The sequence below is a fragment of the Muscardinus avellanarius genome (genome assembly GCF_963383645.1).
Source record: "Muscardinus avellanarius genome assembly, chromosome: 3".
Classification (NCBI taxonomy): Eukaryota; Metazoa; Chordata; class Mammalia; order Rodentia; family Gliridae; genus Muscardinus; species Muscardinus avellanarius.
The window spans coordinates 35347790-35373562 of record NC_137788.1 but is presented as its reverse complement, the minus strand read 5'-3'; the positions used below and the strand labels follow the sequence as shown (position 1 = coordinate 35373562).

Genomic DNA, 25773 nt, shown 5'->3' with positions numbered 1-25773 from the left:
GGTACCTCTGTGGAATGCCTAGGGTTTTACTAAACAGTTCAGATACACCTTTCTCTATACTATAAGCCTAACTATTTGTTAAATTTTATGAGGCCTCAGCTCCTTTGGGTGTCACCGTTCTAGTGTGCCTGTTTCTCTTGTTTTCTGGTTTGTGTCTTTTTCAGTGTGATCCTTCTTATCACTCATTGGCATTTTTTCATCCATGTGATTTTGTGTTCTGATAATGGTGATTCTTTAGACTTCAGTATCTTAATTTGAATTACAGTGTGAGATATAATTTTAACTTATTTTGAAGCATCTAATAACTAACTTTTCTTTACTTTTTAGATTCTCTTTGTGGCCAGATGGGTTTGTATGGACAGGCTTGTCCATCTGTAACTCCATTAAGGTGAGTATTCTTTTTCCCCCCCTGTATTGGAGCATCTAACCTTTTTAAGTTATATTGGTCAAGCCAGGCATGGTGGTGCATGCGTGTAATTCTAGTTCTTGGGAGGCTGACACAGGAGGATCATAGACTTGTGGCCAGTGTCAGCAACTTAGTGAGGCCCCCCCACAACTTAGTGAGACCCTGTTTAAAAATAAGTTATAAAATAGTGTGTAGCACAGAGGTAGAAAAGCCCTTGGGTTCATTCCCTAGTACCAAAAATAAAGTTATGTTGGTTAATCATATTACAATAGATTTCAGGATATGGTTTGTTTTGTCAAGATGTGCAGTTTGAGCCGGGCGTGGTGGCGCATGCTTGTAATCCCAGCATTCGGGAGGCTGAGACCCGGAGGATCGCGGTTCTCGGACAGCCTCAGCTACTTAGTGAGGCCCTCTGCAACACAGTGAGACCCGGTTTCAAAATAAAGAATAAAAAATAGGGCAGGGGGTGTAGCTCGGAGGTCGAATGCCCCTGGGTTCCATCCCCAGACCTGCAAAAAAAAAAAAAAAAAAAAGATGTGCAGTTTGGTAGAATGCAGAGGTATTTTTGCCTTCAGATATTTTTGTGGTAATGGGATTTGGATCTGCTTTTAATCTCTGGTTAGTAAACTAACTGAAATTAGGGAAGCCATGTCTCATTCATGAAATCACATCACTATATTTTATTATTTTCTTGAAAAGCTAATCTGCTTTTTATTCGCCTTACTTAGAAATTAGTAAATTTTAATTACCTGTGTAGCAGATTATTAAATAAGACTAATGATCTAATTTTAAGTTCTTTCTGAAGAATGACATAAAGTAAGTGAAAGATAAAAGGTAGGAATGAAGTTCTTACATATAGTGGTTTCAGTGGTTACCAAATTATATAAATCAAAGTTTATGTGAAGCCCAGTGGATAACCAGATAAATAAAGGGTTTTTTGTTTGCTTAGTTTTTATGTTCTACCCCCATAGTAGCTTCTGAAAGATTGTTTTGGTTCTGAGACAGTTTGAAAAATAACCTAAATCTAATTTGTAAATTGAAGTCTTTTCAGGTTAGAATATGAAGTATTGGTGACAGCACCTACTGGCTACATGTTGCCAGAGTTAACTATCATTTTTTCATTTTGCATATTGAGTACCTAATACATTGTCAAGCAGGATTCTAATGTAACATGTAAAAATCCTATAATTGAGCTGGGTGTGGTGGTGCACTCTTGTAATCCCAGCATTCAGGAGGCTGAGATAGGAGGATCACGGTTTGTGGTCAGTCTCAGCTACTTAGGCCCTCTGCAACTCAGTGAGACCCTGTTTCAAAATAAAGAATTAAAAATAGGGATGGGGTGTAGCTCAGAGGTAGGATGCCCCTGGGTTCCATCCCCAGTACCACAAGAAAAAAAAAAAAAATCCTGTAATTATAGAGTATATATTTTGGTGGAGGGAGAATTAATAAAATAAATGGAAATATATTAGGTAGTGACACTGGTAAGAGTCAAGAATAAGATTAAAATGGAGAAGAGGCATAAGAAATATAGGGCTATGTGTTACTTTGTTTTTGTGTTACTGAGGGTTGAACCTAGGAACATCTACTGCTGAGCTATACACCCAGCCTTGTATTACTTTTTATTTTGAAACAGGGTCTCACTAAGTCGCTGAGGCTGGCCTCAAACCTGCAGTGCTCTTTTCTCATCCTCCTAGGTATTGGGATTACAGGTGTGCACCACCACACCCAGCAATCTATGTTATTTTAAACAGTTTAGCCAGGAAAAGCATCACTGAAAAGGCTGAAATGCTGAGTGATGAAATGAGCCCTATGTTGGATGTGGAAGATGAGCATTTCAGGCAGAGGAATCCAGAGATCGCCAAGGCAGGAGGCTGCTCTTTGTGTTTGAGAAACATTGAGGAGGTGCTGTGGCTGCTGCAGAGTAAGTGATGAAGAGAGCTGGGAACTGTTCTGTTGTGGAGGACAGGAGGAAGAAGAGGGCTACCAAGTTGCTTGAGCCGTGAATGTGAAGCCAGAGATTCCTTAAGCTTGAGAAAGTCTAGCTTCCTAGAATGCCATGAAAGAAAAATGAAGAGTGAAGTTGTCTTTTTAGTTTTTATATATTTGAGCTCGTAACAGGTAAAGGCTGTTACTCTCTTCCTTTGTAGAAAAACTCTGTCATTTTGGCATTTCTTTCCACAGGAATGCATTTTTTATCTTAAGATGGAAATAGATGAAATTGCTTTTCTACTTAGCTTACCTCTCCAACACCTAAATATCTTTGAAAAGAACTTAAAAAAAAAAAAAACAACCCCAAAGCCGGGCGTGGTGGCGCACGCTTGTAATCCCCACGCTTGGAAGACAGAGACAGGAGGATGGCACAGGTTCGAAGCCAGCCTCAGCTGGTTTAAGAGACCCTATTTCCAAATAAAATATAAATAGGTCTGGAAGTGTAGCCTGGAGGTAGAAGGCCCCTTGGTTCCATCCCCAGTGCCACCACAAAAAAAAAAAAAAAACAAAACCCAAATTGTCATATTTCATTAACCTCATAAACTGGTGAGAAATAACTTGACATAACAGCGACTTTTGCTTGATATTTTGGGAAAATCATTTAATCCTCTTTTTCTTTTTTCTTTTTTTTGGCAGTACTAGAGATTAAACCCAGGGACTTTCTACCTCTGAGTTACACCTTCAGACCTTTTGTTTATGCTTTATTTTGAAACAGGGCCTCACTAAGTAGCAGAGGCTGGCTGTGAATCTGTGATCCTCCTATCTCAGCCTCCTAAGTACTGGGATTACAAGCGTGTGCCACCACACCTGGCTTTCATTTTACCCTCTTGAATATTTAAAACTTTGGGTGAGGTTACATTAGGATATTTTGCAGACTCTTGATTTCTACTGACTAGTTTCCTGACAGACATTTTAGTAGTGGGATATGCTGAAACAACCTTGTATTAAGGCCATTGACAGACTTTAAATCCATTTATTTGAATAGTTGTGTTTATGTTAAGCCTATATATGACATTGGGTTAGGGATAATATCTGCCTAGCTTTTTTGCTTGATAAATTAGAGAACTGAAAGGATGATGAGAGAGAAGAGATCATATTCGTTGGGCGTGGTGGCAGACATATGTAATCCCAATACTTGAGAGGATAAGATTGCATATTTGAAGCCAGCCTCAGCAACTTAGTGAGACCCTGTTTCAAAATACAACATAAAATAGGGCTGCAGGTATAGCTAAGAGGTAGAAAGCTACTGAATTTAATCCCTGGTGCTAAACACAAACACACACAAGTAAAATAAAATAGGACTGGGAGGGTGTAGCTTTGAGGTAGAACACCATCCTAGGACCCCATGAAAACTTACTCATAAAAATTTATTATAATAATTATAATAAAATAATAATTACTGTGCACAATTTTTAGAATCAGCATTTTTGTGAATATAGTTATAAATTGGGCACTTAACTTTTTTTGTGTGATACTTGGGGTGGAACCTAGGGGCTTTTTACCTCTGGGTTATACTCCCAGACCTACTTTATACTTTATTTGAAAACAGGGTCTCACTAAATTGCTGAGAGCCTCACTAAGTAGGTGAGGTTGGCTTCGAACCTGTGCGATCCTCCTGTCTCAGCCTCCCAAGCATGGGGATTACAAGCGTGTGTCACCATGCCCGGTTGGGCACTTATAAACTGAGAATCCTAATAGCATCTGAGTCACAATATTTATTATCCTTATATATTGCCTTTTTTTCCCCTATAATCTGTATGGTTCATCTCTGAAAACAGAGAATTCCATTTTCAGGTTTAAGTATAGAAGACCATAGACTGAGGTTTTTCTAACTGCAAGCCAGTATTGATTAAAGATAAGGAGAGGGGAAAAAATGAAATTTTTTGAGGGAAGAGAGTAAAATGGGATTACTTAAAACCACAATAATATTAGTTAACTAGTGTTTCTCATACCAGAAGTCCCCCTTCCCCAAACTATAGGAATAGAGACAACTCTTAAGGTAACTCAGACCAACTGACAAACACTGCCTTATCTCCTATGTACGGGGGGTGTGTGTGTGTGTGTGTGTGTGTGTGTGTGTGTGATTTTTTTTTTTTTTTTTTTGGCAGTACCCAGGGCATTCTATCTCCGAGTGATACCCACAGCCCTTTTTTTTTTGTGGTACTGGGCATGGAACCTGGGGCATTCTATCTCTGAGCTATATACCCCAGCCCTATTTTTTATTCTTTATTTTGAAAGAGTCTCATTGAGTTGCAAAGGGCCTCATTAAGTAGTAGCTGAGGTTGTCTGTGAACCTCGATCCTCTCAAATCTCAGCCTCCCAAATGCTGGGATTACAAACATGTGCCACCACACCCAGCTCCATGTATATATTTATACGTATTGCCTGTATATCTAGGGAAGTGATTAGGCATGAGACAGGAAGTACATGATTTGATGGGGGAAGAAATGTACATATGGCTTGGAATGAGAAAATGTGTGGGTAGGTTGGGGTTTGTAAGCACAGGTATAAGTAGGAATGGACAGTTATGTATAAGTGAAATGGAATGAAACTATGTGAAGTATTTAAAATTTTTTCTGGGTAGGATAATGAAGTTTGCAATAGATTAAAACTTTTTCCTCATTCTTTTTTTTTTTTTTTTTTAACCCAGGAGCATACTACCTCATACTCCCAGCCCTAGTTTTATTCTTTATTTTGAAAGAGTCTTACTGAGTTGCAAAGGGTCTTACTAAGTAGCTGAGGCTGTTCACAAACCGTGATCCTCCTGTCTCAGCCTCCCAAATGCTGGGATTACAAGCATGTGCTGCCATACTCGGCTTCCTCAGTCCTCTTAAATATTTAGGATAAACAAGATTTTTTTATAGATGATATTGTACCATTGTTTAATCTGAATGTTAGGATTGCTTTTAAAATTGCACTTACGCCGGGCGTGGTGGCGCACGCTTGTAATCCCCGCACTTGGGAGGCAGAGACAGGAGGATCGCGCAGGTTCGAAGCCAGGCGCATGCGCTGGCATAGGAGACCCTGTTTTCAAATAGAAAAATGTAAAAATAGGTCTGGGAGTGTAGCACGGAGATAGAAGGGCTTCCAGGAACCCCAGTACCACCCAAAAAAAAAAAAATAATAAAATAAATAAATAAAATAAAATAAAATTGCACTTACTGTATTTTTTTTTTTTTTGAGGGTCTGGGGATAGAACCCAGGGGCAGTTGACCTTTGAGCTACACCCCCTGCTCTATTTTTTATTCTTTATTTTGAAACATGGTGTCACTAAATTGTGGAGGGCCTCACTAAGTAGCTGAGGCTGTCCGTGAACTGTGATCCTCCAGTCCCAGCCTCCCAAATGCTGGGATTACAAGCGTGCTCCATCATGCCCAGCTTGAATAGGGATACTTTAATATAAAAATAAAGCTATGATATGAAGATAGCCAGATGCAATGGTACATACCTATAATCCTAGGTACTCAGGAGGCTGAGACAATGGGATCGCAAGTGCCAAAGGCAGCCTGGGTGGGACTCTGTCTCAAAATAATATAAAAAAAAGATTGAGAATGAATCTCAGGAATAGAGTATCACTCTATTAATTCCCAGTATGGGTGTGGGGAAGTTGGCACATAGAAACAACAGGACACCAGCCAGCTACTACTCTTAGAACTGAGAGAGTTTTCAGGGGAAAATCTTAGAAAATTAGAGGAAGGGCCCTGTTGAGCTGAGACAGCCCTGTGAGAAGCTGTTGCATGGCTGGTGCTGGTGTGTGAAATGGGAAGAGGGGACCTGTGAGATTGAGACCCAGACCTCTGAGGAGGGAATGCTGGCTGGTGCTTGTTGTGTCTGAGTGGAGCATGATGTAACGAGTTCAGCAAGTGGTGGAAATACTGCAAACTGGATTTTCTGGCTGCCATGGGAAGGAGCTGCTGCTGCAAGGATGAAGTAGCCTTTCCTAGGGAAACATTCTTTTGAATCCCAAAGAATAGATAGGCACATACCACTTGCTCCTTCTCCAGCCTTGCAGCCTGTTTTTAGTGTCCCCACTTGGTAGAGCTTTGTATGAAGCCAGTTGTTGGCAAAGCAAAAGTGTGTGTAGTTTGCAGAGAATCTCATCTCCAGAATCACAAAGCAGAATAGAAGTGGGGTGTTTGAGTTTAGAGCTGAGAGGCAGTAATTTAAAAGCTGCCACACTTGTTCTGGCTCACTGCTGAGAAATATGGTATAAAAAGATGTTTTCTAAAATCTGTTTTGCAGCCAGCGTTCATATGATTCGGGTAGAATACCTACATATTCCTGAAAAGCACCAATAAGTTTTGTAAATTGTATAACATTACATTTAAAATTTCTTAAGATTTACAAGTATTCCTTGCAGTTTGAATCTGTTGTATTGATATCCTGAGTTTGGATATAAGAGCCTAGGTCATTGGCACCTGTTAAATTCCCGGGGTTTGGATAGCAAGGGTAAGATTTAGGCAATAATGGACATTGTTTCTGTCAATTACTAGGTTTTTTTTTTTTTTTTTTTTTTTTTTTTTTTACTACTGGGGATGGAACCCAGGGGCATTCTACCTCCGAGTGACACCCCAGCCCTATTTTTTATTATTATTATTATTATTATTATTATTATTATTATTATTATTATTATTTTTGCGGGTCCAGGGATAGAACCCAGAGGCATTCGACCTTCGAGCTACATACCTTGCCCAATTTTTTTTTTCTTTATTTTGAAACAGGGTCTCACTGAATTGCAGAGGGCTTCACTAAGTAGCTGAGGCTGGCTTCAAACCTGCACAATCTTCCTGTCTCAGCCTCCCGAATGCTGGGATTACAAGCATGCGCCACCTCGCCTGGCTCAAATACTAGAATTTAAAAAATTAAGCAGAAAATTTTGGTCCCTTAGTTGAGAGGATATACAAGCACATATCATCCAATAAGCCCTCATTCAATCCCCATCCCATTCCCTCCCCCTCCGTCGATCCCATGCTTAATTGGTAATTATCTTTGATATATTTGTTTACGTACCTCATGAGTTTTAAAGAGATTCCATCCTCCCCCATCCCTTCCCCTCTGATTGGTCACCTTAATTGCTGCTCAATAGGGCCTTTTCTACTACTCGACCTCCTCCTGTTACCTCTTTCCTCCTAGTTCTTGCTAATTAGGGGAAGCATCTGGATTTTATTTTCTATGCTATTTTTGTGTGCATGCCGCATTGCAAGTTCCAATCCCACTCTTGATGGCCCCAGTAGTGGCCTGGCCACCCAGGGGACTCTTATCCTGGCCTCGCTGGTTCCCGCACAGAACTGACCCCTTGGCTGGCTCTGCTCCCGGCCTCAGAGGCCCCAGCACCCGCTTAGCCTCACGACAGGCTCTAATCCCGGCCTCACTGACCCTGACACCGGCCTAACCGCTCGGCAGGCTCCTATCCTGGTCTCGCATGTCCCAGCTCCGTCCTTGCCTCATGGCAGTTTCTGATCCCGTCCTCGCTGGCCCTGGCACTGGTCTTACCCCTCGGCAGAGTCCAATCCCAGCCTTGGAGGTCCCAGCACCAGTCTTGCCTCACAGCAGGCTCCAATCCTGACCTTGCTGGCCCCGGCACTGGCCTAACCCCTTGGCTGGCGCCAGTCCCTGCCTCGGAGGCCTCAGTAGCGGCCTTGGCTCATGGCAGGCTCCGAACCGGCCTGGTTGGCCCCGGCACTGACCTCACCCCTTGGCATGCTCCAATCCCGGCCTTGGAGGCCCCAGTACTGGCCATATCTCAAGGCAGGCTCCGATCCCGGCCTCGCTGGCCCTGGCACCGGTCTAACCCCTCAGCAGGCTCCTATCCAGGCCTCGGAGACCCCAGCATCAGCCTTGCCTCACAGCAAGCTCCGATCCCGGCCTCGATGGCTCTGGCATTGGCCTAACCCCTCGGCAGGCTCCGATCCCGGCCTTGGAGGCCTCAACACTGGCCTTGCCTTGCAGCAGGCTTCAATCCTGGCCTCGCTGGCTCTGGCACTGGCCTAACGCATCAGCTGGCTCCGATCCCGACCTCGGAGGCCCCAGCACCAGCCTTGCCTCACGACATGCTCTGATCCCGGCCTCGCTGGCCCCGGCACCGACCTAACCCCTCGGCAGGCTCTAATCCCAGCCTCGGAGGCCCCATCACTTGCCTTGCCTCACGGCAGGTTCCGATCCAAACCCCCTCTTCACCCAGCAGGTTGTCACACGTTCCCGAGGTGTGTGGTGGTAGTATTCCACCTCTGAGGTAATTTCTTCAAAAGTTTCAGGTATATTACGTCAGATCTCTGCCTCCCCTGAGTACTTGCCGCTGCCAATGCGAATGTCTCCACCATTTCAAATCTTTCCCAAGCTCTTTTCCCATACTGCACAATGTCCAGTGTTCCAAAGCATGTGAGACAGTAGCATTTGACTTTTGGGGTAATTTCTTCAGAGGATCAGGGTGGGTTGGATCAGATGTCTGCCTCTCCCAAAGACAAGTCTCCACCGCCATCTCGGCCACTGCTGCCGCCACCGCCTTCCTCCTAGGTCTTTGCTTGACTCTCTCCTTACAGGTGATGTTCAGGATTCTTAAAGATGTAGAGAAGCCTCAGCCCTCCTTCACAGGGAATTTTTCCAAAAGTTCCAGTTCAGATGTATATGTTTTGTCTGCATCTCCAATATTCTAGCTGCCGCCTTGACCATCTTAACCCCTCTCGAGTATTTTTCTTTTTTCTTTTCCCTTTTTTTTAAAAAAAAAAAAAAAGAGAAGAGAGTATGTGTGGTTTGGGGAGGATGTGGGTTCAGACACTCGGTAATGATGAAAAAAAATGTTTTTCCGGGTGTGTGAGGTGGGGGTTGCCTAAGGGTGCCCCGCCCACGCCCGCCCACATGCCCAGGGTCGGGGCCTGGCAGCCCTGACCTCAGGGTCCTTCAGGGTAGGGAGGGGGTCGCCTAAGGGTGCCCCGCCAGCACCTGCCCATCACCCAGGGTCGGGGCCAGGTGGCCCTTTATTCTTTATTTTGAAGCAGGGTTGCACATGGTCTCATTAAGTAGCTTAGGCTGTCCGTGGACTGCGATTCCTGTCTCAGCTTCCCAAATGCTGGGATTACAAGCATGTGCCACCATGCCTGGCTTAAACATGTCTTAATAATAAGCGATGAAAAGCTGAATATCATACTTTCTTAAATATATGTTTATAAGCATACAGAACATATATAAAATCAATATGTTTATAAACATTTATAACCTAAAATTGCGGTAGACATAACACATATGTTAACTTACATAAGAAGAATTTATCTTCAGTAGTTGAGATGAAATGTACTAAAATATGATTCTTTTTTTTTTTTTTTTTGCGGTACCGGGGATGGAACCCAGGGGCATTCTACCTCTGATCCACATCCCCAGCCCTAATTTTTTTAGTCATTTTTATTTTTTGAAACAGGGTCTCATTGAATTGCGAAGAGTCCCGCTAAGTAGCTGAGGTGAGCCATGGTCCTTCGGTCTCTGCCTCCCGAATGCTGGGATTACAAGCGTGAGCCACCATGCCAGGCTAAAATACAATTTTATACTTCATCTCTTGAAAATTGTTTAATGTCCAAAAAGCTTTTGTTTATAATAGGATATATCTACTAGTGCTTGTTGTTAGAAATTAGTGTATTCATATAAAAATAACAATACACTTCTGTTATAATAGTGTTTATGAAAAATGACTGTTTCTCAATGCAAGAAATATAGTCAGAAAATTAGCATTGTCTCACATTTTTGGAACTCTTTTTAAATGTTAGGCTTAAGCCAGGTTGGTGGCATATATTTGTAATCCCCACATTCGGGATGCTGATACAAAGGATTGAGGTTCAAGGCTAGTTATAGCTACTTAGTGAGGCCCTTTGCAACTCAATGAGACCCTGTTTGAAAATAAAGAATCAAAATAGTGTACCTCGGAGATAGAATGTCCCTGGGTTCTATCCCCAGTACTGCAAAAAAAAAAAAAAAAAGTCTTAATAAAAGGTAGCTGACGCTAGGCGTGGTGGTGCATGCTTGTAATCCCTGCACTTGGGAGGCTGAGACAGGAGGATCACACAGGTTCGAAGCTACTTAGTGAGGCTTTCAGCAACTTAGTGAGACCCTCTTTCCAAATAAAGTATAAAAATAGGTCTGGGAGTATAGCGTGGAGGTAGAAACCCCCCCCCAAAAAAAAAGAGGGTAAAAACTTACTACATTAAATAAAGATAATTGAGCTTAGCGCACACTTGTAGTTTCAGTACTTCTCAGGCTGAGACAGGAGGATCACAGATTTGAGGACACACTTAGCAAGTATTGACTCTCATTAACCTAGTGAGACTCTATTTCAAAATTAAAATTTGAAAAAAAAAATAAGGCTGGGGATGTAGCTCAGAGGTGGAATGCTTCTGGGCTCAATTCCCCAGTACCATAAACACACACACACACACACACACACACACACACACACACACAATCCAGATAGCTGGATTCTCGTCTCTTCTTCAGCATGAGCTCTGTAGTCATTCTGTGTGTCATGTAGACTCTGCTGTATACTTAAGTGATAAGAGTGAAAAAGGGCCGGGCATGGTGGTGCACGGTTGTAATCCCTGCACTTGGGAGGCAGAGACAGGAGGATCGTGCAGGTTCAAAGCCAGCTGTGCTGGCTTAAGAGACCCTGTTTTCAAATAAAAATATAAAATAGATCTGGGAGTGTAGCCCGGAGGTAGAAGGGTTTCCGGGAACCCCAGTATCACACACACACACACACACACACACACACACACACACACACACACACAAAAAAAAAAAAAAAAAAAAAAGAGTAAAAAAGGCAAATAGTATTGACTCTTCAGATCACCTGTGAAAGGGTCTCTGGACCACACTTTGAGAAATATTGAGCCATGGATATCACATGTAGCAGTTTAAGCATTTTCTATGTATCATACTTAATATTAAAAGGAAAGGTAGGGTGCCATACTTGTATAATTCTATGGAGGCAGAATGTGTAGAGATAAAACTCATGGTAGAATAACTGTTAAGTCTTGGATGGTGAGATAATGCAGTATTATTGCAAACAGGGTTAGGATAAACCTTTACTGAGAAAAATGAATCAGTGGACATAGATTACTTAGAGGATTTTTTTTTCCTAAAGAAAATACAAGTATTAATACCTTTTTTTTTTTGCCGGGCGTGGTGGGGCACGCTTGTAATCCCCACGCTTGGGAGGCTGAGACAGGAGGATCGCACAGCTTCGAAGCCAGCCTCAGCTGCTTAGTGAGGCTCTCAGCAACTTAGTGAGACCCTGTTTCCAAATAATAAAATATAAAAGAAAGGTCTGGGAGTATAGCCCGGAGTTAAAAAGCCTCTGGGTTCCACCCCGAGTACCACCAAAAAAAAAAAAAAAAAAAAAAAAGCAAACAAAAAAAAACTTTTTTTTTTTTTTCAGTCCTGGGGATGGAACGCAGGGGCATTTTACTTCCAAGCTACACCACCAGCCCCATTTTTATTCTTTATTTTGAAACAGGGTGTCTCACTGAGTTGCATAGGGCCTCACTAAGTAGCTGAGGCTGGCCGAGAACTGCGATCCTCCAGTCTCAGCCTCCCAAATGCTGGGATTACAAGTGTGCACCACCATGCCCAGCTTTAATAACAGTTTTGATGATAGACTGGTTAATGTCAAAACAGTTAATTTGTCCTTCCTTATTATCAAGTTGGTTTTTTTTTTCCCCCCCCCTTGGGATACTGGTGATGGAACCCAGGGGCATTATACCTCTGAGCTATACCCCCAGCCCTATTTTTTTATTATTTATTTTGAAATAAGGTCTTACTTAGTTGCAAAGGACCTCCCTAAGTAGCTGAGGCTGTCCACAAACCACGATCCTCCTGTTTCAGCCTCCTGAAGTACTGGGATTACAAGCGTGCACCACTAGGCCCAGCTATCAAGTATTTTTTTTCTCCTACAGTACCGGAGATGGAACCCCAGGGCACTGTACCTCCAAGTTACACCCCCAGCCCAAGATTTTAGCCTACTTATTTATTTGATTGTTTGTTTTTTTTTTGTGGTACGGGGAATGAAACCCAGGGCCTTTCTACCTCAAGCTACACTCCCAGACCTATTTTATATTTTATTTGGAAAAGGTTTCACTAAGTTGCTGAGAGCCTCACTAAGTAGCTGAGGCTGGCTTTGAACCTATGGGGTCCTCCTGTCTCCGCCTCTCAAGTCCTGGGATTACAAGCATGCACCACCATGCCTGGCTTTAGCCTATTTATTTATTTATTTATTTATTTATTTATTTTTGCGGGTCTGGGGATGGAATCCAGGGGCATTCAACCTCCGAGCTACACCCCCGCTCCTATTTTTTATTCTTTGTTTTGAAACAGGGTCTAAGTTGCAGAAGGCCTCACTAAGTAGCTGAGACTGTCCGCAAACCACAATCCTCCGGTCTCAGCTTCCTGAATGCTGGGATTACAAGCCTGCGCCACCACACCACTGCCTTTTTATTTTTGAAACAAGGTCTCACTGAGTGGCCAAGGGCCTTTCTAAGTAGCTGAGTCTGATCGAGAACTGTGATCCTCCAGTCTCTGCCTCCCGAATACTGGGATTACAAGCATGCGCCACCATACCCGGATATCACATATTTTTAAGATAGGAATTATACATATAGCATAAAATGTCTTTTGACCATAAAATCCCTGAGTTTATGCTCTAAATGGGATTTTAACAAGGAAGTATGGCTTGTATAAATTCAAAATACAGTTTATACTTTTTTATTTTTGGCACTGGGATTGAACCCAGGGCATTTTATCTACAAGCTATACCCCTAGCCCTATTTTATATTTTAGTCTCACTAAGTTGTTGAGGCTAGCTTTGAACCTGCAATTCTCCTGTCTCAGCCTCCCAAGTACTGAGATTACAAGCATGTGCCACCATGCCTGGCTTGTAAGTGTTGAGTTTAAATAGAACATTGAGATTTCTGCAACATGTGTTGTTCCTTATAAATATATTCATGATGTTTATTCATGGCAAAGTCACAGATACTGCTAATACATGTTGTGTATGTATATGTTTTACTTGGGATTAAACCCAGGGGCACTCTACCTTTGAGTTACACCGCAAACCATATTTTATTTATTTGGAAACTGGGTCTCACTAAGTTGTTAAACGCCTTACTAAGTTGCTAAGAGCCTTGCTAAGTTGTTGAGACTGGTCCCAAACCTGTGATCTTCCTGTCTCAGTATCTCTTCCAAGTACTGGGATTACAGGTGTGTGCCACCAAACCTGGCTTGCTTTTACTTTCTTAATTAAAGGAATGCTAAATTTCAGTTAACAGATAGTAAAAATAAAGATGGTATATTCCTCTATCCAGGTTTTCCACTGACCTCTTTTAGAGCCTGAGGGGATGGAGGCTCTGTTGAGGCCATTTAGCACAATGTCTTTGGTGGGAAGACAACATTTATACAATATTGCCTTTATGTGGTGACACATCATTTCTTTCTTTTGTTAAGGCTATAGTTTTGTAGCTACACTTCAGTTTAGACTTCAAAAGTAGTCTGTGGGAGCCTGCTGTGGTGGCTCACACTTGTAATCCCAGTATTTGGGAAGCTGAGACAGGAGAATTACAGTTCTCAGACAGTCTCAGCTACTTAGTGAGGCCCTCCACAATTTATTGAATTTATAAAGAATTTTATTCTTTTTTGTTTGGTGGTACTGGGGTTCCTGGAAACCCTTCTACTTCCAGGCTACACTCCCAGACATATATATATATATATATATATATATATATATATATATATATATATATATATATATATAAATTTTTTTTTTTTGGAAACAGGGTTTCCTCAGCCAGCAAGGCTGGTTTCGAACCTGCGCAATCCTCCCATCTCTGCCTCCCAAGCGCGGGGATTACAAGCGTGCACCACCACCCCTGGCAAGGAATTTTATTCTTTATTCAAAATAAAGATTAATATAGGGTTGGGGGTATAGCTCTGAGGTAGAAAGCCTCCGGGTTCTATCCTCAGTACCGGGGGGGCGGGGGGGGGGAAGTAGTCTGTTTTCTCAGCCCAGCAAGACTTCAAATAATAGGACTCTTAGCTAATATACAGGTCTAGGCAGGGATACCTTCCTAGCAAACTTGTGTTTTCTCTACCTATGCTTGTCACTCTAATGAACTTATTTCTCTTTTCGAATTTTGCTTTAAATAGCAAGGAGCTAATGTTCTAATTTTTCCTATGTATCTCTTTTGTTGTGTCTTCAGCTGGTATATGGCTTGCTTTCCATGTTCTGCAGATGACAGTCTACTTAGTTCTTTGTCATCAGTTTCCAGTCCGCAATATCGGGATCCATTAACTTGTTAACTCCTGTGTATGAAAGGGTTTTGTTTTAGGTTATATTATTTGTATACAATCCACTGCTACATCGCCAACTCTGTGTGTTAGGAATTGTATTTATTTGGTAGAGATTCTTTTATGGTAAACACATAAAAAGTATGGAATGTAAGGACTGGGATGACTGGGATGGCAGCCTTCACAAACTGTTTCAAAAAAGAAAAGAAGAAAAAAAAAACCAAAAAACCAGGGACCTAGATTCCTTTTTCTTTGCTTCCATATCCCCAGTGTGTGGTTTCCATTCTCAGAATCACCTAATGATCCGGAGGGAAATGGGGGCTCTGGTGAGGTCATTCGAACAGTTGTCTTTGATGGGAAGACAACACACATGCAATGTTGCCTCTGTGCTGTGACACAGTGCTGTTTTGTTAAGGCTGCAGTTTTGTAGCCACTTCAGTAGCAGTAGCTTTTGTATACAATTTTCAGAGATCAAGAGGGTTGCTGCTTTGGTAAGCACTAGGATTTCTTCAGAGTTAGCAGTTGCCAAGTCTTAAGATGAAATGCTAAGTGCCAGGAATGGAGTGGGAAGATTCAGTAATATTTGGGTCACAACGCCATTATTCTTATTCCTTTTAATTTCCTTGATGTCTTCCTCTTACTCCATGTAGGGAGACAAAAATATCTCTTACCATTCTTCTCCCTTTTTGATACTATTGGAACTTGAAAATTTGTGTGTGTGTGTGTGTGTGTGTGTGTGTGTGTGTGTGTGTGTGTATGGTGCTGAGGGTGGAACCCAGGGTTGTTTTACCTCTGATCTAAACTTCCAGCCATATTTTCTATTTTTTATTTTGAAACACTAAGGTCTCACTAAGTTGCTGAGACTGGTGGAGAACCTTCAATCCTGTCTGAGCCTCCCAAGTACTAGGATCATAGGCATGTGCCACTGCACCCAACTTGAAAACTTTTGAGTAAGCCTTTGTTTACTCCTTGGGAATTTACAGAGGTAGGCTAAAGCAGTGTGATAAAAGTAGCTAAAAGTATTTATGGGATCATATTAGTGATAGTGTTTCATAAAGTGGGATTAGACCCCCCTTTCTCACCAGCATGTCATGACTTAGTTTTCAAACTGAGTTGTTATAGCTTGATGTTTCTTTCTCTTTAATTTTATATAAAAGAAACTTCTTGTGAAAGTTGTTTATGGTACTGGGAGTGAAATCCAGGCTTTCTACTTCCAGGCTATACTCTCAGACCTATTTTATACTTTATTTGGAAACAGGTGTCACCAAGTTGCTGAGAGCCTCACTAAGTAGTTGGGGCTGGCTTCGAACCTTCATGATTCTCCTGTCTCAGCCTCCCAAGTACTGGGATTAAAGCGTGGGCCACCATGCCCGGCTGTGAAAGTTCTTTTAAGTAACAGATACCATCATAGATTTGAGAATTTCAGACATAAATTCTTCTTCATGCCTTGCTTTCTCTCACAAGTAACATGTTCCTTTTTAATCTTTGCGTCTATCTTGTTTTTCTCTGCTATTTCAGTAGAACTGTTTCTGTTCCTCTGCAATGCCACCTGTCAATCTGTGCTCTGAGTCAGGCTTTTATCCAACTTAATAAGGGACTTTGATTCTGTGACTCTCCTTTCCTTATGCTATTAATTTTTTTTTCTCTTCTTTTCCTTTTAGCTGTTAATAAATGTTTTGGTTCATAGCAGGTGTTCTGCTGTTGGTTTGAGGAAGAGCATACTCATACCATCATTGGGCAGTCTTTAATCATGAAAGTTTTTTCTTTGAAGAGCTGATAGTCTTAACTGATGATTACAATTCATAACTCCTATGGTAGAGACATTTTTACTCATAGTAAGAGGGCCTCATTAATCTGTAGGGGGTGATGTTTGGTCTGAGTTTTAAAGGAAAGTAGAAGCTACACAGGCATAGTGGCATAGAAAGGCTGTTCCAAAAAGAAGCCTCCTATTCTTTACCGTGTGTGTGTGTGTGTGTGTGTGTGTGTGTGTGTGTGTGTGTGTGTGTACTTCTGGAGATTGAACCCAGGGGCATTCTACCTCTGAGCTATACCCCCAGCCCTGCTTTATTTTTTTTATTTTGAAAAAGAGTCTCATTACGTTGCTGAGGGCCTTGCTAAGTTGCTGAGGCTGGCCTCAAATCTGTACTCCTGTCTCAGCCACCTAAGTACTGGGGTGACAGGGTGTGCCACTATGCCTTGCTCTGTTACTTTTGAGATAATATATACCTGACACGACACAAGGAGCATCAGAAATACTAGTATATGTCAACCATCCTCAATGGGGGAATTAGGTAAGAGGGATGAGGTTAGGAAGCTTAGAAATACGATGCAACTATTCATATGAAATGGCATGGTAAATGACAAATTAAGTTATAATTGCTCTAGGAATTTAGAGGAAGATTAATAAAAGCTAAAGTAGTTGAAAATGAGTTTGCATTTAATAAGAAAAGAGACATTGAAAGTCGTGAGAGCAGTGTTGATAGATTGCTCTTGGAGTATATGCATGGACTTGAGGTGATTACCAGGGAGGGATATGAGAATTCAGAGTCCAGGAGGTCAGCCAAGAAGCCTCTATAATGAGCTAAGTCAATGAAGGTCTGACATTTCTTGTCTGGATTCATCAGAGTTTCTCATGTTTTTAAATAATTTACCACCATCTCCTCTCTTACACAACTAGAATCCTGTCATCACCATTTCACTAATAGGCTTCTCTCTAAAGTTACTGATCTGGCCAAATCTAATAGTCATCTTTTGTTTCCTTGTTTAATGGTGCTAGTAGCTAAGTATCAGTGGTGACGGCACTTTTGACTCACTGCCAAGAATATATAAAATTTAATAAATTGTAGCTGAGTGTGTGGTGTTCTATGCCTGTAATCCCAATAATTGGGAGGCTGAAACAGGAAGGTCGCTGCTTGGAGGACAGCCTCACCAACTTAGTGGGGCCTTCAGTAATTTAGTAAGACCCTGTTTACAAGTAAACTAAGATAAAAAAAAAAGTAGGGCTGGGTGTGACATGGATGTAGAATGTCCATGGGTTCACCCCCCAGTATACTTCTTCCCCCAAGTTACAAACAAAACAGAAGCTCTACTTTTTCAGAGTTTAGATTTGAGACATATTTTATAGTGTCCTGGAAACTTGTTCTAGCAGAACTGATTAATATAAGGACAAAGATGGTATAATTTTTACATTGGTTATCTTTGAATATTGGAGACTGTTCTTTCCAGGTTTAGAACTTATCATTTTTTAGGGCTTTGCTGAAGTTCTTCCTTGTCTACTTTTGAGGCTACAGTCCCTGTTATTCTCTCCCTTTCTTGAACCTTTACAGCACCCAGAGCTCATCCTTGCTCTTTGATTTAGTTCTTTCTAGTATAATTCTAAGTTCTTGGTAGATATATTATAACATTTAGCTGGTCGTGGTGATGCACTCATGTAATCCCAGTACTTGGGAGGCTGAAGCAGGATTGCATAGGTTCGAAGCCAGCCTTAGCTACTTAGTGAGGCTATCAGCAACTTAGTGAGACCCAAAGAAAATGTTTCCAAAGAAAATGTGAAAAATAGGACTGTGGGTGTAGGCCGGAGGTAGAAAGCCCTTGGCTTCCATTCCCAGTACCATACACACAAAAATGATAACATTTTAAATATCTGCTTATTTTATGTTTACATTATATTACTGAGACTCAAAGTCCCACTACTGGCACCTGTGGAAGGGAAAAGAAGGCAGAGATGATATTTAGAAGGGGGCATCTACAACAATTATATTCCAATATAGGACATGCTTTCACATTGACTTTGAAAATGCTTGTAACTGACCGTTTTTGCAAATTTGAGCAAAATTTGAGCAAGTCTCTAGCAGTAGAGACTTGATTGAGGCAAATAGGATGACAGTATGGCATAATAATAGCCAGTGTTAATTTAGTGAAATGTGGATAAAAGTACTGTTATCACTATCACCAACAGTAGCTAACATTTATTGAATATTTACTATTTACCTGGCCTTGTTCTGAGTATTTTATGTAAGTCAGGTAGGTTTTTTTGTTTTGTTTTTGTGTTTTGTTTGTTTTTTGGTGGTACTGGGGTTTCTGGAAACTGGGATTACAAGCATGTACCACCACGCCCGGCCAGGTAGGTATTTTTAAAATTATCACCCGCATTTTGCAGATGATAAATGTTAGTAAAACTCCTGGATTGGAAATAAGGAGATACAGGCTCTGGTTTTAGTCCTACTGTTTACTACCTAAGTGAAATTGAGTAGACCTTTAGCTTTCTGGACCTTAGTTTTTTCATCATTAAAATGAAAGGATTAGCCGGGTGTGGTGGCGCACTTGTAATCTCCGCGCTTGGGAGGCGGAGACAGGAGGATCATGCAGGTTCAAAGCTAGCCACGATGGCTTAAGAGACCCTGTTTCCAAACAAAAATATAAAATAGGTCTGGGAGTGTAGCCCCGAGGTAGAAGGGTTTCCAGGGCTTCCAGGAACCCCAGTACCACACACACACAAAAAAAGGATTAATTTGTAATCTCTAGCGTACTTTCACCATTCATTTGACATCATCTCTTCTCTGTTTTTTGTTTGTTTGTTTGTTTGTTTGTTTTTGTGGTCCTAGAGATTGAACCCAGGGGTGTTCTATCTCTGAGCTACACCCCCAGTCCTATTTTTTTATTCTTTATTTTGAAACAAGGTCTCACCAAGTTGCAAAGGGCCTCACTAAAGTAGCTGAGGCTGGTTTGAGAACCTGCCATCCTCCTGTCTCAGCCTCCCAAGTACTGGGATTACAAGCATGCACCATCAGGCTGGGCTTGTTCTCTAAATTCTTATGTCTCCGTATTCCACAAGACAATATATCTTACTTTAGGCTGGGAACAAACATTTTTTGGTTGATATTATGTAGTAGGATGGTAATATTTTTTTCACAAAGATATATGAAGGTATTATTTAGGGAAATTTAAAATTCAGGTTTCAAAGAAATGCACATAATAGGGAAGGAACTTGAGAAAATGAGTTGGATAAAAATGTGGATGAAGAGCTAGGTGTGGTGGTGTACGCTTGTAATCTCAGCACTTGGGAGGCTGAGACAGGAGGATCACACAGGTTCAAAGCCAGCGTCAGCTACTTAGTGAGAATCTCAGTAACCTAACGAGACCCTGTTTCCAAATAAAGCATAAAATAGGCCTGGGAGTATAGCCTGGAGGTAGAAAAGCCCCTGGGTTCCACCTCTAGTAACACACACACACACACACACACACACACACACACACACCAAAAAAAAAAAAAAGTGGATGAAAATATTAGAAAATCCAGCCAGCCATGGTAGTGTGCACCTGTAATCCTAATACTTAGAAGGCTGAGACAGGAAGATCTTAAGTTCAAGGCCAACCTCAGCAACTTAGACTCTGTTTCAAAATAAAAAATAACATTGGGGTGGGGATGGGTCTTGAGGTAGAATTCCCAGTACCAAGAAAACAAAAACAAAAACAAAGTGTTAATAGGACTCCTAAATGGTAATGCTGAAGACAAAATCATCCTCATATCTGGTTTACTTTATAATGCATTAATACCATTTGAGATACTCCTAGACTAATATTATTAATGAACTGTGTATTATCACATTTAACTTTCAAAGTAATATTTTATCTATGGATACTATTATTATTTTATTTTTTGTGTGTTTGTGATACTGGGGATAGAATTCAGGGGCCTTCTATCTCCAGGCTATACCTCAGCCCTATTTTATTTTTTATTTGGAAATAGTCTTCCTGATTGCTAAGGCTGACCTTGAACCTTCGATCATCCTGTCTTGGCCTCCCAAGTACTAAGATTATAGGCATGCTCCACTAAGTCTGGCTTGTTTCATTTTACAGATAAGGAAGCTAAGGTTTAGAGGTAATGCACATTTTCACAATCCCACAGATAGTAACTACTTAAATCTGGTCTTACTCTCTTTTAAAGCCCTTATTCTTTATCAATTCTATATTGCTTCCCAGAAATTCAGATCTCACACACAATACTCCAGTAGCCTTTGGGATGAGAGGCTTTTATGAAATTTTCTTAGCCACACATAAAGTTATTTTAAAATTTTATTTATTTATCTGTTTATTGTACAGTCCTGAAGATCAAACCCAGGGCCTTGCACATGCTAGGCAAGTACTTTACCACTGAGCTCCAACTGTCTTCTTTTGACTTAAGTACTGAACGTTTCGAGCCGGGCGTGGTGGCGCACGCTTGTAATCCCTGCACTTGGGAGGCTGAGACAGGAGGATTGCACAGGTTCAAAGCCAGCCTCAGCTACTTAGTGAGGCTCTCAGCAACTTAGTGAGACCCTCTTTCCAAATAAAATATAAAATAGGTCTGGGAGTATAGCCTGGAGGTAGAAAGCCCCTGGGTTCCACCCCCAGTACCACCAAAAAGAAAAAAAAAAGTACTGAAAGTTTCTTGTTTTGTTTTTCTTTTTAGAATTTTGTTTTTATTTTGATGTCACTTAGAAGTCTTTTCATTCTTTTTTACTTTTTGTCAGGGGCTCTGTTTTTGAATCTTTGTTCCCACAATAGAACAGTTTGTATCTTCTGCTGAAAGTTAACAATTCCACACTGTGAAATGTCAAACTTCCTATCTATAGTCTCATCTTTATTACTTATACAGCTTATTTCCTTTTCTGGAATATGTATTAACCTAGCTGATCTTGTTTTCTTTCTTCGAGTGGTAATGGTCTGAATTTGTTAGCCTTAGGGATAAATACATTAGAGAATCCAGATCACTGGACATTTGCCCAAGACTGTACTTGAGCTTATAATGCATGTTTTGCTGGCCATTTATGTGATTTAATCTCTTATATCCTGTATAACCTACCCAGATCTTGTGTGTGTGTGTGTGTGTGTGTGTGTGTGTGTGTGTGTGTGTGTGTGTGTTGGGGGGGTATAGGAATTGTACTAATTGGTATTCTACCATGGAGCTACACCCCAGCCTGATTTTATTTCCTTTTTGGAAACAGGGTCTTGCTAGGTTAATGTGAGTCTCACTATTTGCCTTAGGTTGTTCTCAAACTTGTGATCCTCCTGTTTCAGCCTCCCAAGTACAGGGATTACAGGCATGTGCCACAAAACCTGATCTACACACAAATCTTTAAGTTAGTTTTTGTAAACTGATTCCTTTGACTTGTTTTTTTTAAAACACAAATGCTGGTTACTGCTTATCTTCCTCTTCTGCTCATCAGTGCCCTTGCGTTCCTTTTTTGGGGAGCCCCCCAGATAGCGTATCTCCTTGTTATTCTTGCCAACCCTGGGTTACCCTTCTCACAACCCACCTGCTCCATTCTAGTGTTTCCTCCATGCACATTCCTGTGTGTCTAAATTACTTCTCTGACCTCCTGTGTCCACCTTATTTTTGTTGTTGTTTTGTTTGTATAACTCTTTTAAATTTGTATAAAGGAAGTTGAGGTACAGATGTACAGTCTTAAGTTTTTAAGAGCTTATGGTGTTTTGGTGAGTAATAAGCTGGGCTGCAGAAAGAGTTTTTCATACCATGTCCTATTACAGTGTTAGACATTTCTCTTTTGGAAAGATTGGTATTGCTATCACTTTGCGTATATGTTTATTTTGTACCTTAAGCACTTTAAAACAGTTTATGTTTGAAGAGGAAACAATTAAGAGAAAAGATTGGAAATGTTGATCCTTAAATACTTGGTTTGGTCATTAACATACTCAATCTTTTTCCTCCAGATTTAACTCAGGCTTTCCCTCACTTTGGAACTCCTAGATTTGTGAATATTGGATTATTTTGAGAAGCAGGGGTTCTTTCCTTGATATTGACTAAGGAGTCTATTTACCTTCAGGATGACATCTGAACTGGAGAGCAGCTTAACATCTATGGACTGGTTACCACAGCTCACCATGAGAGCAGCCATCCAAAAATCTGATGCTACACAAAATGCGCATGGAACAGGAATTTCTAAGAAGAATGCACTCCTTGACCCAAATACAACTCTGGACCAGGAAGAAGTCCAACAGCACAAAGATGGGAAACCTCCATACAGTTACGCCAGCCTCATTACATTTGCAATTAATAGCTCGCCCAAAAAGAAAATGACTTTAAGTGAAATTTACCAGTGGATTTGTGATAACTTCCCATATTATAGAGAGGCTGGCAGTGGTTGGAAGGTAAGGATTTATTGAAATTATTATTTTTGTGCATTAAGCAATGATGATAGTGTTGAAAACAAAGTATTTGGGAGCTAATATAATTGAAGATGAAATTCTGACCGTTGTCATTTCTAATATGTAAAAAATGGAAATGTTTATTTAAACAACTTTTATCTTTAATAAACTACTAGAGCTTTATTATGTTATAGGACCAACATAGCATAAAGTAAAGTCATCAAGAATATAGCATTCACTGAGTTCAGGTAAGTTGATAGTGAGTCTAAGGTGAAACAACTACATAGTATTGTAACTAGTAGCTATGGTTAAAAAAACAACTTTTTATTTTAGAAGAATTTTAGATTTATACAAGAGTTACAAATGTACAGGTGTTTTTCTTATATAAGTCATCAACTACTACTACTTCCTTCTTCCTCCTTCCTTCTTCTTATAGTACTGGGGATGGAACCCAGAGGCATTCTACCCTCAGCCCTGTCCTTTTTTTTTCTTTTTCATTATTTTGAAACAGAGTCTCACTGAGTTGCAAAGGGCTTCACTTAGTGCCTGAGGTTGTTTGCGAACCTTGATCCTCCCATCTCAGCCTCCCAAATGATGGGATTATAAGTGTGTGCCACCACACCCTGCTCCATCAATTTATTCTAATGTTAACTTTTTTTTTTTTTTTTTTGGGTCATACCTGGGGATGGAACCTAGGGACATTCTACCTCTGAGCTATACCCCCAGCCCTATTTTTAATTTTTTTTTTTTTTTTTTTTTTGGTGGTACTGGGGTTGGAACCCACGGGGCTTTCTACCTCCGGGCTATACTCCCAGACCTATTTTTACATTTTATTTGGAAACAGATTCTCACTAAGGTGCTGAGAGCCTCACTAAGTATCTGAGGCTGGCTTTGAACCTGTGTGATCCTCCTGTCTCAGCCTCCCAAGCACAGGATTACAATCATGTACCACCACTCCCGGCTTAATTCTTTATTTTGAAACAGTGTCTCACTGAGTTACAAAGGACCTCATTAAGTAGCTGAGGCTGTCCACAAACCGAGATCCTCCTGTCTCAGCCTACCAAATGCTGCGATTACAAGCAAGTGCTACCACACTCGGCTTAATGTTAGTATTTTACATATAGCATAGTGATGAAAACCAGGAAATCAGTGTTGGTACATTACTGTTGATCAGTTTGTACTATTAACTGTTAATTATGTCTTACCTCAATCTCATCAGTCTTACCACCAATACCCTTTGATATTCCATAATCCAATCCAGAATCCTATAGTGCACTTATTTGTCATGTCTCCTCAGTGCCTTCTAATTTGTAAAGATTCCTTAATGTTTTCTTATCTCTTATGACCATGACACTTTTGAACAGTACTTATTGTGTATTTTATAGAATTTCCCTCAGTGTGGAGTTGTCTGATTTTTTCCCCCCTTTATAATTACATAGAGGTGTACTCATTTTGGGAAGAATAATGAAAAGGTGATATGTTCTTCTCTGAATATCAAAGTATAGGATATCAGTATACCTTATTATTGATAATGATTCTTTAATTAAAGTGATGTCTTCCAGGCTTCTTCACTATAAAGTTACTATTTATCACTTTGCAAATAATAAGCTGTTTTGGGAGATACTTTGAGGATCTGCAAATACCCTGTGTCTTCTTAAACTTTTGCTCACTAATTTTAGCATTCATTGGTAGATAATAACTAGCAATTTTTACTGTTTTCTAATGATGATTTTCTCTTTTTTGGTGGTACTGGGGATGGAACCCAGAGGCTTTCTACCTCCGGGCTATACTCCCAGACCTTTTTTTTTTTTTTTAAATTTGGAAACAGGGTCTCACTAAGTCGCTGAAAGCCTCACTAAGTAGCTGAGGCTGGCTTTGAACCCGTGTGATCCTCCTGTCTCAGCCTCTTCCCAAGTGCGGGGATTACAAGCGTGCGCCACCACGCTGATTTTCTCTTTTCTTTCATTCCATCTACATTTATTAATATTCTTTAGTAAATATGAGTTATTTCCCCCTTTTTATTTGTTCAGTCATTTTTTTGTAATAGTATGCACGTGTGGATATTTATTTTTATTCATGTTATCCTTGTCATTCAAAGTGTTACAGCTTTTTGGCCCTTTGGATCCCTTACAGGTTGCCTTCATTCTCTTGTTCAGTATGTTATTCTTTTTTGGCACCATTAGATGTTCTAGGAATATCTTGTATCTTTCTTGACCTAGCCCTGGAATCAACCGTTTTTTTTTTTTTTCTTTTTCTTTTTGCGGTACTGGGGATGGAACCCAGGAACATTTTACCTCTGAGCTGTACCTCCAGCCTTATTTTTTATTCTTTATTTTGAAATAGGGTCTCACTGAGTTGCAAAGGGCCTCACTAAGTAGTAGCTGAGGCTGTCCACTAACCGTGATCCTCCTGTCTCAGGCAACCAAATGCTGTGATTACAAGTGTGTGGCATCAGGCCCGGCTTCAACCACTTTTTAAAGGAGCCTTTTGATGTACTATCATATTAATTACTTAGCTAATTTATATAATATAGCAATTAATTCAACTTGCTGTCTTTTGTCTTTGTGGATTCTTTATTTATATTCTTAAATAAATAGAATTTACCCAGCTGTGTGCTGTGTTGGTTGTGTGTGTGCACACACACCTAAGTGTATGTATGCACATAAAGGAATGCGGTGTATAGGGCTTAGGTCTACACCAGATGGTAGTTACTCTTTAGTTTCTCTTAAACCTTCCTGCTTCAGTACCTTTTCATTTGACTAAATTTATGAAAATATATTTGCTGATTTCTCATATAACAATGATGTACCGCGACATGGCGTCAGGTACTAGTGTCTTAAGAGAAGTTACTGCACCAAATTGAACTTTTTATGGTTTTCTCTTCTATGACCCAGCACACAGTATTTTCATTT

At 40.7% G+C, this 25773-nt stretch overlaps 1 protein-coding gene across 2 annotated transcripts in view; it reads left to right on the top strand.

The window, feature by feature from the left end:
- Positions 1 to 25773, top strand: part of FOXJ3 (forkhead box J3) — a gene marked incomplete at both ends in the record, with an annotated part of 123850 nt that overhangs the window by 30781 nt on the left and 67296 nt on the right. Inside the window, 2 exons of one of the 2 annotated variants that reach the window (XM_080692967.1) lie at positions 328 to 388; positions 22540 to 22864. In XM_080692967.1, coding sequence (XP_080549093.1) covers positions 345 to 388; positions 22540 to 22864 — 369 coding nt within the window. Of the gene's footprint in view, positions 1 to 327; positions 389 to 22539; positions 22865 to 25773 lie in introns of those variants that run through there. The other variant, XM_080692966.1, reaches the window with a different exon arrangement.